Source organism: Trichoplusia ni, chromosome 11, assembly GCF_003590095.1.
Source record: "Trichoplusia ni isolate ovarian cell line Hi5 chromosome 11, tn1, whole genome shotgun sequence".
NCBI classification, from domain to species: Eukaryota; Metazoa; Arthropoda; class Insecta; order Lepidoptera; family Noctuidae; genus Trichoplusia; species Trichoplusia ni.
The window spans coordinates 9320346-9331284 of NC_039488.1; the positions used below are offsets into that span (position 1 = coordinate 9320346).

At 39.5% G+C, this 10939-nt stretch overlaps 1 protein-coding gene across 1 annotated transcript; it reads right to left on the minus strand.

The window, feature by feature from the left end:
* Window positions 1-131: 131 nt before the first annotated feature.
* LOC113499037 (exportin-6) lies at window positions 132-10838 on the minus strand. Its single transcript, XM_026879364.1, has 21 exons — window positions 10525-10838; window positions 10229-10438; window positions 9661-9858; window positions 9156-9327; window positions 8485-8617; window positions 8266-8404; window positions 7844-8010; window positions 7392-7515; window positions 7223-7305; window positions 6974-7082; window positions 6784-6876; window positions 6406-6547; window positions 5919-6063; window positions 5529-5655; window positions 5315-5455; window positions 4457-4636; window positions 4042-4223; window positions 3452-3628; window positions 3175-3367; window positions 2854-3084; window positions 132-2732 (listed from the first exon to the last, which is right to left on the minus strand). The coding sequence occupies exons 1-21, from the start codon at window positions 10528-10530 to the stop codon at window positions 2634-2636; spliced, it is 3051 nt and encodes a 1016-aa protein (XP_026735165.1). The 5' UTR covers window positions 10531-10838; the 3' UTR covers window positions 132-2633.
* Window positions 10839-10939: the final 101 nt, after the last annotated feature.

Sequence of the window (10939 nt, forward strand, 5' to 3'; positions counted from 1 at the left end):
TAGTTAGTTTGTAATTATCATGGATCAAAGTTAATGTAAGTAAAACAAGAAGATAACACTAAGTTATAAGTTGATAAAACAAGAGGCAAAGGTATGACTAAAAAGGATTTAATTCAATAAAACCACATTTATACAACAACTAGGTTTATTTATTTTCCTTTTTTTAATAAGCATACAGAAATATAAGTAGAACATAAAACTATGTATTATCCAAATTCTGTTAAACAATTTAACCTTGTAAATTCTTGTGTTTTGCACCATAAAATACCAAAAACTAAATAAATCGAAATAACCAAGGTATCATTTACTCTATAATTTTGTTTCATATAAAACACAACAATCAAAAATTTGTGTCACTAACAAAACTACAGTACTTCAACCGCCACAGCAGAACACCAGAAAATAATCGCAGATAAAAGAGATTAAAATAATTAAATAAAACGATAAAACCAATAAATGCGCTCAAAGCAAGCAAGTGGTCTACGTCTAATATTTTAGGGGACAGAAATTTCTGTTAAAAGTAAAATGTACGAAATTGATCATATCTATAAAGCAAAGAGTATTTGAACCACTAAAAGATAAGGATTACCTGCATAAGTTGCATAGGTCTATTAGGTGTCTGGTGCGACGGCTTTTACAATGTATATTATATTTTTTTAAGTATAAAAATTTTCTGACCTTTATTGATTTATCTTATAATGCGTTGACCTTACCATTCCAATCTTAAACCCTATCTACGTTTTCTACAAATAATGTAAATAATTGCATTTAAAAATGAAAAGTAATTTAGTTTTTAAGTAAACATGATAAAAGGCAATCTAAACGGTATCACGTTTGTCAACGAGGATAGAAAGGATTTATAATAACATGCATGTCAAATTACATAATTTTATTTATGCCGCGTAAACCCCAGTTTAATTAAAACTCAGTTCTTTAGACTGTAAAATCCTTTATACAGATGGACGTGAATACCAATATCCGTTTGTGTATAAAATAAGGGGCTTAGTGCTGCTGGTTAAAACCTAATATGAATCAAGGTATTACTAAAGGTTTTATTGCTTCACCAACAAATTTAAGCCTAGTAAAAGTTTAGACTTTTGCATGAGGTTTTATAATTTTGTAGATTTTTGCTGCATATGCAGTGTTGTAGGTTGCAACAAATTTTATACTAATAAAATGTCTTCTGACATAAATCAGCTATCATCTCTATCCTATCGAATTCAAAGATTTTCTCAACAGATTCGTATCAAACACGTAAACCTACATATAAACCCTTCCAATGACTAGTAAACACTATTTTCAAAGTTTGCTTCATACTAATACAATATAATATTTTATAAATGCAAGTAAATGATTTGTTTTGTAAACTCAAATGGCAAACACGATTGTATATATTTAATTAAGCATAAACAAAACCAGGCATCTATTGTAGTATATGGAATTAGCTTAAACAAATATATATATACAGTCTTATATGCCAAATTTAACCAAGAACTAAGTCTCGGTAAACAGTATTCGTGATAGTAAAACTAGAGATAAAATTAAATAAAATACCTAATTTTATTCAATTAAAATAATTAGTACTTATTTCTATCAACAATGATTCACCCTTTTCATTAATTACCTTCCATAGTAAGTCCTAACTACCCACAAATAATAATGCCAACTAAATGTCAGCTCAGATTCGAGTAACATAACAACTACTTGTCAATTCTAATATTGCAGCATAAAATAAGCAACAGCTAGCTCATTAACTTGAGATAAAAACTAAAATAAAGCATTTCCCCAACCCAGTTTAGAAAACCTACTGTAACGTTTTTGCATTCATAAAAAAGGTACTTGTTTCTATCTTATGTTTTTCATTACAGTATGTATGACAGATTCCCAACGAATTTCACTATCTTATTGTATAATAATAATGGTCCTGTTCTCAAAAAAATTAGGTAATGATCAATAATAAAACCATGTCCAAAAAGATTCAATATAGCATTTAACTCAGAAACAAGCAAACCCCATGGAAACATAAATATTTCAGTTGCCAATAATGTAGCTTTCTATTTGATTCAATATCCCAGTCTAAACGACAAAGTTAACAACTCATCCAGATAAAAAGTAAAACGGACCCAATTCTAGTTACAATCGCCGATGGATACAGCATTCTGCCAACACAATAACTGGAAATTTATTATGTTGATTGTGAGTGTTCCGTTATTCAGTACGGGGCACTGAATTAATCGGCAATGGTTAATACCGGAATAGGTTGCCCAGTAATGATGAATCAACTGATATGTAAAAAAAAACTCCTTGAAACATGTCACGCATGAACAATTTTAATGACTGAAAAGGTCAGTTTTGTCGTCTTCAAAGCTAACCTTGTCTTATAGCCTTGTCATGATCAAGTCCAAAAACTTTGAGATCATTGATAACACTTCAAATAAAGGTCAACGTCCGCGCTAGTCGCTACTCGAAATGTCAAAAAACCAAACGATCTGGAGAATATTGTCTCTTTCAAATGTCATACATACACCCAAGAAATATGAAAATGGTCGATTTGTTTACAAAGAACTACAAATCTATAGTAAGATATCACAATGTGGTCCATATCACAGCAACATGTGAAATGCGAGGAGATGCTATGACGCCATACCGACGGGCGCCAGTGAGCTGTATGCGCGGTAACAGTTCACGTCGTTCATCAGGCGTTGAATATTCTGCGTGAAAGTTGGCAGGTCCTGCAATTATGGAAATAGAAACTGAAAAACATCGTTCAACAGGGTTGTCCGCCTTGTTTCAATTACTACTAGTATCATATCACTATGTATTTTAAAAGGTTATGCCAATGTGTGTGGTTACCGTGTCCGGCGGGAACTGCGCGAGATGGTGCTGGTGCTCGGGCGAGAGGCCGGGCAGCGACGCGAGGAAGTGCGGCAGGAAGGCGGTGCGGAACGCGGGGAAGTCCACCGTGGCCATGGCGTGCACCGCCGCGGTCACCTCGTCCCGCGCCAGCGAGCGCCAGCCGCCCTCCGCCAGCCCCAGCAGCAGCACCGACAGGAACTCGCCCAGGAACTCCGTGCGGAACATCACCTTGGCAACACCATACACTCTAGTACTAAGCCCAGGTACTGATAATTTTACCAAGAGTACATTACGAGCTGTATGTATCCAGCGGCTTACCTTATGGTACAGCTTGCACTTAGTATTAAGTGAGTCAAGAGTATCGATGTTGAGTCGCAAAAGCTCGATATCCGGCTGCAGCAGAGCTCGGCCTAACGCTGATAGAGCGCCGCGAAGTTCGTCTGCGCGTGCGCTGCTCTCAGCTTCCTCACACTTGTTGGGGAAGAAGTATCGCCATCGGTGGATCAGCACACTATAAATTTGCAGCATTTATAGTACCAGCAGAAGTACGCAGTTACGTAACGGTCCAGGATCAGTAGAGCTGTAGTGGTGCTACCTGGCGAGCAGGCGGTAGGCGGCGCGCGCCAGGTCGGGCTGGTCGCAGGAGGCGCGCGGCAGCACGTGTCGCTGCAGCAGCGCCAGCACGGCCCGCACCAGCATGCCGCCGCCGCCCGCCTCCACGCCTAGCCGCACGCACTCCACCAGCCGCTCCAGTCCGCCCGAGCCGCCGCCCCTGATACCATAAACTCAATTTAAGACAAAATGCGGATTCAACATTAAGAAAAAAATGCGATTAAACCTTAAAGACGAGTACGCAATCCACGCGAAAACAAACACTCTCGAAAAGACGAACTGGATAGAGCAAACGATTAGGTTAGTATACCACACGATGTTTTCGCCCTAGAGACACAGTACACCGAACGTTATTATACCGCAGTGTCACTGCCGACAACTCTATAGCGTCAGACAGTCTATCGATTATTAAAAAACTGAACGGCACCATTCAGCCATTCGCCATTTCGGCTTGCAAGTACTGTTCACGCTTGCACTTCAACACATGGCGTGGCGTGCTACAGAACTTTATGACGGATCCTGGCTACGAACAACGGACACCTTGAAATTTATATGAAAATTTCGACATCATACCTTTGAGCAACTTCTAGGAATACGTCGATGGCGGTGTATGCGAAATTGCCCAATTGTGGCAGTAGGGCGGTAAACAGAGCGAGGAAAAAATCCGTGATCTCCGGTTCAGCAGTAGCGAACGTTGGCTCGCACAACATACGAAGCGCAGTTTCCGCTGCACTCTGTATTCCTTCAGCTATCACCTGTTTTGCGAAAAATATGTTTTTTTTATTACTAGGTTTTTTGCTTTGCCCGCTTGGATGTCTGTTAAAGCTGCAAAACATTTATCTGGTTTTATCAAGTAAAATGTTGCCTAATTCAGGGCAGTTGATAAAAAAATATGTAGCCGTATGAGCGTGAAGACAGAAACTTTCGCCTTTATAATATTATTATGATAATATCGCCAGCCGGGTTCATAGCCCAACACGATACGTACCTTCTTGGAGGAGGTGGGTGCGGCGGCGAAGGCGTGCAGCAGCGCGGTGAGCGGGGGCAGGGCGCGCGCGGGCCCCGCCGCGCCCAGCGCCGCGCCCCACGCCGCCAGCAGCGCGCGCCCCGCCGCGCCCCCGCCGCGCAGCGACAGCGACACCAGCGCCTCGCGCACCACGCCCGCCGTCTGACACACACAAACATACTGTCATGATGGCTCCCACTCACAAGATTAGCGATATCGCGAACTAGCATGCACCAGCAGCGGTCCTTGACAGTTTATTGGTATAAGATAATTACAATGGTACGCTATTAGGCTATTAAAAGGATTATTACAACTGATACTCCTACTACTATCGCATTGATTCGTTCTACTGATTCGTTCAATTTATAAATTTCGGCTGAATATTGAAATAAATGAAAAGTTCATATATTTTTACTAAAAATATAAACAGTTTTTTTATCAGAGTACATAGATTAATGGACCGTGGGCCTGGTCCATACATTTAAGGTTGCTCAGCGTGCGATGGAGAGAGTGATTGCTCGGAGTATATCTGGTGGATAAAATTCGTAACGAAGTCATCCGCCAAAGAACCAAAGTTACCGATATTGCTCGCAGAATCAGCACGCTGAAGTGGAAATGGGCCGGCCATGTCTGCAGACGGACAGACGGTCGATGGAGCAGACACGTGTTGGAGTGGAGACCACTGATTTGAAGAAGGTGGCTGGCAGCGGATGGATGCGGGCTGCCCAGGACCGGGATGGTTGGCGTTCTTTGGGGGAGGCCTACGTTCAGCAATGGACGGCGATAGGCTGAGATGATGATGATGATGACATAGATTAAAATGTGAATAATAACACATACCTTTGGCTCAAGGTATTGCAAAGATCTTTGTGCGTGCTCATACAAGTCACCGGCCAGCACCACCGGATCGCTGTTGAACTTCACAATCTTCGCAAGACTTAACAGCAAATGCGCGGCGGCATGACATAGTAGCGGTGGTTCCTATAAAAAAATATATTAATTTTGATTGTTGTCTATAATATTTAATAATAGAATAATGTTGGTCTTCACTCACCGGTATTTCATGAGGCAGTAGGAAAGGCACAGCAGATGTGAACAGCCCTTCCATCGTCTGGACAGGAACACCACACTCGTTGGCGTAACAACACCAAGCGCCCATACAGGCGAACATCTCCGCGTGTCTGAGAAAGTAATTTTAAAGTAAAAAACTATTATTTCGAATTCAGATGTGTTTGAAGTTGCTTCCTAGATATCAAAAATATACCTATCCAATAATCACATTAACAGACAAAAGAGCAGCGCGTCCACACAGCGTAGTTCTTTGTGACGCTTTGTGTGTTCTGTTGATACTAAACCATTACTTTACTGTGTCAAACCGGCTTTCAGTTTGGGACCCTGTCAGGATATGCCGTCCTCTGTGTTTGTGTGTGGGTGTGGTACTTACACCTGCACATGCGCATGCGCATGATGCGCGTGCGCAGCGGCGCGGTGCGGGCGCGTGAGGGCCGCCCCCGCCAGCGCCGCGCCGCAGCGCTCCACCAGCGTGGCGCCCAGCGCCCAGCCCGTCGCGCGCCGGCTGCTCTCCGTCTCTGTACACAATCGAACTATTTCGTATATAACTACTCATACGATACCCACTATGGCGGGTTTTAAATAAGATTTCCATAATACCTTACTTACCCAATTATTATCTGCCAATTTTGTTCATGAATTTAAATAACATGGATAAGTAACAAAAAGTTATTGATAGTTTCAAAGAGATACATTCTTACTCTACTGTAAACAACTTTAAATTACATACAGCTACATATAATACTCAGATTTATCACAAAAAAGACCTTAACAATTCTACAGAGTAATAGTAAATTGCCAGCAATCAGACGATATAACCGATTACCAATCATTGGGTAATGTGAGAAGAAGCATGTCACCTGCTAGCAGTGCAGGCGCGAGGCGGCCCAGCACGCGCGTGAGCGTGGCGAGGTCGAGCAGCGCGGCCAGCAGGCGCTCGCCCTCGCCGCCGCGGGTGGCCGCGCGCGCGTGCACGCCCGCCAGGCACTGCCAGCGCTCCAGCTGGACACACACATATATCTAAAGACTCAATAGACCAACATGAGAGAGAAAGAGGATGGAAATATAATATGTGACTGTCTTAAACCTGTGCCCAATATCGAAAGTCATCACGACGTACCATGAAAAGCAAACACAATCTACAATGATGAAGTGCGGCACCGACGATATTAAAAACAACTTAAAAGCCAGCTCTACATATAATACAGTTTGTTCAAATAAAAATCCATATGACTTACCACGATGGTGAATACATCTAACGGGGCCAATTCCGCAACCCGAGCTATACATTCTATACAGTGTTTCAGGAATGTTTGCCATTCAGTCTCGCCCTAAACAGAAAAAAAGTAATGAAACACTTGTAAACAATATACATATTTTACATATTGTAATAACCAGTATGTTTGTTTGAATAAGTTGAATACTTACGTCATCGTCACACACGTCGTTATCAAGGTGTTGTAACTGAGCTTTGTTGTGTTGAAACTGGATTTTGTTCAACACGCCATTTACAAGTGCTTGCAATGCTTCCCAATATCTAAAAAATGATAAAGTTTAGAAAATATTAGAACAACAGGTAAGATCCCCAAACACTTTACCAAAAAAAGCCACTGAGGATCACTGGGTCATCAAATATAAATGACTAGAAATCGAATTGGTATATAAATCAATACATACTTTGGTGTATCTTCGGGTTTTAGAATATCCATAAATTGTATCCATATATCTAAGCAATTTACAAATATAGCACACGTAGGAACCTGGAAAATGTTAAATCATTAGTAACTTTTTAATTTTTACAAAACGAAAAAAAAGAAATCTTTCAACAATTTTCTTGTTTTGTTACCTGGAATGTATATTGGAATAGATATGACAAGAATTCTATGGCATCAAATTCGGGCTCCGCCTCCAGCCTCTTGAAATGCAATGAAATAAATAGTTTCAGGAACTCTGCTAACTTGTTAAGGTAACTGGAATAATATTAATTTTAGACACTTATTTTATGTTTGAAACGAGTAGTATAACAAGGAGTGGTTGGATCCGAAGTTATGGTTAACATAGAATATAAATAATTTAGATATTTAATCAATTTACACATTTCAGTAATTACAACTGTCTTGGATTGTGTAGAACATTTTCTCCATAAGACTTTTTTTTAGAAATAGAACTAACTTCTATTTGGCAATTATAAGATACGGCGAAAGTATAGTCAAAAGACAGTTGGGACTTGATTGTCCTCAAATGATTTAGACATTTAATAGATTTATAAGGATGGGTATAGAGTGCAGGGTAACGGACTCGTGGTGCGCGTGCAGGATGGCGTGCGGCGTGTGCGTGAGGTGGCGCAGCAGGCGCAGCGCGCAGTGCTGCAGGCGCAGCGCCGTGGCCGCGGACGACGGCGGCGCGTACCGCCGGTACAGCAGCTCGCACACGCCGCCCAGCCCGCACAGCGCCGCCTCCACGCTCTGACACGCACATACATACTACTTATTATGGGTAATGCTACTTTTTAATTATTATGTTATAGCTTTTTGTTAAAAAAATTACATTCACTCATACTTGTGTCCATGTACGATCAGATAGCTCTAATCCAAGTAGTAATAAATCAAAAACACAAATAACTCGAAAGAACAAAATGAAATCATTATATACTAATATTTATCTCATGCAAATCGAACTTTTTACAGTTCTCACTAGAGTTAATTTTCAGATGGACGTACCTGAGATTGTGTGGCTATACTGCCCCAATAAAACACAGTGGTAACTAACGAAGGAGGTACATGCGATGACAGTGGCAACCATGAGAACAAATGCTGTAGTGTTGTTAGGCACTTTACCACGATTTCCATATTCAAAGCCCTAGAACAGGCAACACAAGAATATACTGACGCTGTTTTACAATAACTAATTACATACCAGACTGTGTTTCTATTACTTACTTGTCTGTAGTAGTACTGACTTCATGAGCATTGGCCAAAAGGTCTGGCAAGGCAGATGTTTGTGGTAAACCATTGGTTGGTGATGGTGGTGGATTGGACTGACCTTCTTTTTGTGCGTTTTTTTCCAAAATATCTGAAAATTGACGGTAAACAAAAAATTTGAATACCAAGCTTTAAAAATAAAATACAAGAAAAAAATAGCATACAAGTGAGAAGACTTCTGCTAAGGGTTTGTAAAAGATGCCAATGGTGTTGATTATTATACTATCTATGGTTCTGCTAAGCCTCCCTTTTAACATCATTAAATCAAAGTGTTAATTAGTGAAATAAGAAATATTCAATTATTTTGAGTTTGTATAACTATATCATCTTAAAATGAAACTGGTTTTACGGATTTTATCGCGGTTTAATTTTAGATTTTAGTTCCCGACGTTTCAAAACCTTTGCAGGTATCATGGTCACGTGCAGACTGAGATGGCGTTCGTCTTGACAGAAGATGTTGCTCGTTCTACCTTCATATTTTAATTAATCATTTTTGTGGTCCGACCTACGCAGTATGCGCTCACTGTGTCTTGATGTCTTGCAGTGCTGCTCTTGGGATAAAAGTAGTTTCATTTCAATGTCTAACATTCGCGTAAACCTAAGAAACCACTATATATCATCTTAATTACCACTCAGAGCACATAAGAGTTGTGGCATTCCCTTTAGCATAAGTCTCTCCAGTTGATTCCTGCGTGCGGAGGGCAGCAACACGCCCGTGTCTCGCGCCGCCCCGAGCTCTTCACTCGCGGCTTGCGCCAACACCAGGCCCAGCAGACAACGACGACCTTCACATCTAATCAACTGCAACATAAATTATAATTATATTTTTAATTGAAAATTGTATTCACATAATGTTTTTTTTATTTTCTGCAGGTTTCATATTTACTATCAGGCATTTAAGATGGTATGTAGATACAAATTAAGGCAGGTGGCCTTGCTAATGATTGCAATCAGACAGACGTTATAAAGTACACTAACTTGTAAAAAATCATACAAATATTCTCTTTTCAATAATAATACAAGTAATTATACAATCATCATCATCAATAAATTAAGTAAATCAAAATCAAAAAGTTATTGCTTCTTTTGGAAGTTTTCAAAGCTTGTTTTGAAGATAGTAGCAAAATCCTTTACCTCAACAATGTTGCTGAAGAAATCATTATACAAATGAGGCCAGTCATATCTAGCTATAGACACCATGAGAGCAGCTAGCTTATTTCTGATAAAATATACCATAACTTCATGTTTAGCTAACAACTCATTCCATAGTGTCAGACGAATCTCTGTTTTATCATTGTCTGATAGACTGATCCATTGCCGATTGATTATGTTCTGTAATGGTATGAAAACTTAGTTTAATATTGGTATACTTGAACAAGGTGTTAGTTTAAGTGCTAATGTTATGATGTAATTGGAGCTTATGTGCAGAAAAGGGAGCCCATCACCAAGTACTAATGTTAGGATTTTATCAATGTATACAAAACAATTGGTTTATCTCAATAAGAGTCATTTTGAAAAACATAGGGTTGATCTGTGTCACTAGTGTTAAAAATAATTTGTGTTTGTTGCAGCCTAATATACCTATTACCTAGAGTAGAAAGTTTTCCTACTGTAAACAATCATTTGTTTCATGTTTGTTGCTAAGTACTATATCAAGCAATAATTGTATTGGTTTTACTTTACAAATACTTTTATTATTTACCTCTAATGTGGTCAATGTAAACATCAAAACATACTGATTTTGAGACTTTTGTAAGAACAACAAACAATGTTTCCAGGAGTCGCTGCGATTCGAGAAGTTCTCGAGCATACTCTCAATCTCCCTTTTCCTAAAGTTACTTGTGGCTGGCGCAAAGAACTCAGACATCAACATGTCTAACGAGGATAAAGCCTCGTCGATTTCGTTATCAGTCTGAAAATAACACGATAAATTTTACACCCATCAAAGAAAGTCCAATTGAGTATTTGAATATTTGTATGCATATTTATTATATTTACCATCATTTTGGCTTTCTTTACATAATATTTCCAAAATAACCTTTATTTACATAAATAATAACAGACGCTGTGCTAGAGGAATGGATGATACTTTGAGGACAAAATTTTAAGAAAGTATTTATTCCAATGCAAAGAAATGGAACTTATAAGAGCCAAAAAATAATGAACTTCTCGCCATTCAGATTTTCAAGACTTTGGCAACCGAAGAGAATACATTTACTTGTCTTCTGTCAATCCGAGTCAAAATATTGTGTAGTGTAGAATAAAATTTTGTGACAATCTGTGGTATATTGCCGTAGACTGCGTAGACTATACATGGCATGGCATTTTAAATTGGTCTGTTGGTCTATGCTCATGTAATATTTCCATTGCGTACTCTGTGGTCGCGTATATCTGACAATGACAGAAAGCAACA

Excerpts from the sequence above, each read along its gene's own strand:
- LOC113499037 (XM_026879364.1), bottom strand. Across the intron at positions 6,064-6,405 it reads CGCGCCTGCACTGCTAGCAG|AGACGGAGAGCAGCCGGCGC; the intron begins GTGACATGCTTC and ends GATTGTGTACAG. Across the intron at positions 4,637-5,314 it reads TGCAATACCTTGAGCCAAAG|ACGGCGGGCGTGGTGCGCGA; the intron begins GTATGTGTTATT and ends TGTGTGTGTCAG.